We start from the raw sequence: 2,145 nt of genomic DNA, 5'->3' as shown, positions 1-2,145 counted from the left end.
ACTGAGCAAACACACCTATTGATTGGCTCCTCAATTTCTTTAGCGGGCCCAACAGAAGTCACTATTGTAATTAATTTTTTGTTTTTTAATATTTACTGTCCAATCTTCACGTGCCTATGTTGCAATGCAGCCCCACCTTTTATGTACAAAAAAAATTGTGATTTCATTGATAAACCAATAAGCCTTTACTTGAGTAAGTGATTTTTATTTAGATGGATAAATCATTGACATATTTTAACAATCCCATTAATATGGGCAAGTAATCTCGGGCTAATGTACCAGAATATTTATATCGAGTTGCAACGCTCTGTCAACTATTTAGTAATTGATTAAAGAGTGATGGTTATTGTGGGGGACCCCCTATATGGTCGAAGCCATCGATCGTACATGCAACAATGATTTCATAATTAGTGTGTCACTGCGCACAACTGATAGTTTAAAAGTTTACATCCATTACATAATGTCTTTCACAAATAGGACCATCATGGCCAAGTCTTGCATAAATAAAGCCATGGGGGCTAGTCTCCAACAAAACATAAGCAGCGGAAATCATCTTGACGCCCTCTGTGCAAAACCTGATCCAGAAGACCGCGGACATATGCCATTTCTATGTGACCGGGCAACGGAGGTGTGGAGCGCCCTTGGCCTGGGAGAAATGGTGGCGTCCATTGCCACTTTTGCACCTTTCTGGCACGGCTGTGTTGGAGGAGCTTCTGTGCTCCGATAGAGCTTTGCTACACCTACGTGAGATTACGGGGTCAAGGGGGTTACGGCGGTGGTTTGATTAGTGGGAAAGGTAATTACGTAGGTTTATATATAAATAAACCTTTCGTAAGCCTAGCATTTTTGGCTCAGATATAGCTGAAGGAATTCCACTCCCGAGAGGACCCAATTGAGCGTCTAGCATTTTTGGCTCAGATATAGCTGAAGGAATTCCACTCCCGAGAGAGGACCCAATTGAGCTTGTAATGGTTCCAGCACATGGTTTATTTGGTACTCCATTCGTTCCATAATATAATATAAGTGCGTTTTTTACACCATTAATATCAAAAACGCTCTTATATTATGAGATGAAGGGAGTAGGAAGGTCACACATGCGGATTACCTCAGCGTGCCACAATCAGCATCAGGGCCAAGGGTTACCAATAGTTTGGCCAGAAGATTACAACCGTCAGTTAGAGAGCAAGCATGGTCATATGGCTAGTGTCATATAAAAATGTATAAAAAACTTTGGGCCTTACGTCTAGTGTCATAAAAATCCAATATTATTTATCACCGGATCACTTTTTATTTTCCTTCTGTATCGACATGTGTGTGATCAATGAAACAGGGAGTTGAAGCGGCCCAATTCCAACGCACAGAGAACAACACTGCTATCATATGTATACAAGACAATCGCTACTGTCTACAGATCAACAAATTGCAGGCCAAATTGCTTCAGTGTAAATCATAACTGGTTGTATGATGCTGCTATCATATGTCTGGTCCAAATTGCTGCTGTCTGTGCTGATTGGATCTATGTTTGATCAGATACAGTACACCAAAAAATTGGATTTGGTATCCTGAGTTCAGAAAATGCTGCACCACAATTGCTCACAGCTACAGAAAAATCTGCAAAGCTCGCCCTAAAATAGTCTAACGAATGAATCAGTCTGCCCGCGCGTTCCTTCAATCAAGCAATGTATGTACAGGGGACCATACCGCTGGTCAGCAAATCTTTGGTCATTCAGTATTATGCACATGGGTTGTCACGGATGAATGATCCTATCTGGTGTTCGAGAGTTGCTTGGATGCAAGGCTGAACATCTCCTTTAGGCGAGCAGATGAGCTGGAAAGAACATTCTTCTCGATTCTCTTCTGATGCCTGGTGGTCTTTGACCATTCAATTCCAAGATAGACTTGGACACTGCACGCCTTTTGTTTAGGAGCAAGGTCTTCGATTTGATACTTTATATGAAGCTGCACATGCAAGTTAGGTGAACAGGTCATTACAGTGATTATTCTGATTTTATTCAGAAAGTTAGCAAGAACACAACTGATTTCTTTGAAATATCCAAAGGAGGAACTTGGTGCTATTGGCTGCATTAAGATGGAGGGTGCTTGTTGCAACGGAAGAAGGATGACAAAGGTGTCCTTCTTTTGTTT

At 41.4% G+C, this 2,145-nt stretch overlaps 1 protein-coding gene across 1 annotated transcript in view; it reads right to left on the bottom strand.

Moving 5' to 3' along the window:
• Positions 1-1,247: 1,247 nt before the first annotated feature.
• LOC123128060 (C2 and GRAM domain-containing protein At1g03370) overlaps positions 1,248-2,145 on the bottom strand; it is a 7,242-nt gene continuing 6,344 nt past the window's right edge. The window contains exon 9 of the mRNA XM_044547970.1: positions 1,248-1,959. Coding sequence (XP_044403905.1) covers positions 1,765-1,959 — 195 coding nt within the window. The 3' untranslated portion in view covers positions 1,248-1,764. The remainder of the gene's footprint in view (positions 1,960-2,145) is intronic.

Source organism: Triticum aestivum, chromosome 6A (assembly GCF_018294505.1).
Source record: "Triticum aestivum cultivar Chinese Spring chromosome 6A, IWGSC CS RefSeq v2.1, whole genome shotgun sequence".
NCBI classification, from domain to species: Eukaryota; Viridiplantae; Streptophyta; class Magnoliopsida; order Poales; family Poaceae; genus Triticum; species Triticum aestivum.
The sequence above is the reverse complement of the archived record's forward strand: the minus strand, read 5'-3'. Positions and strand labels throughout refer to the sequence as shown.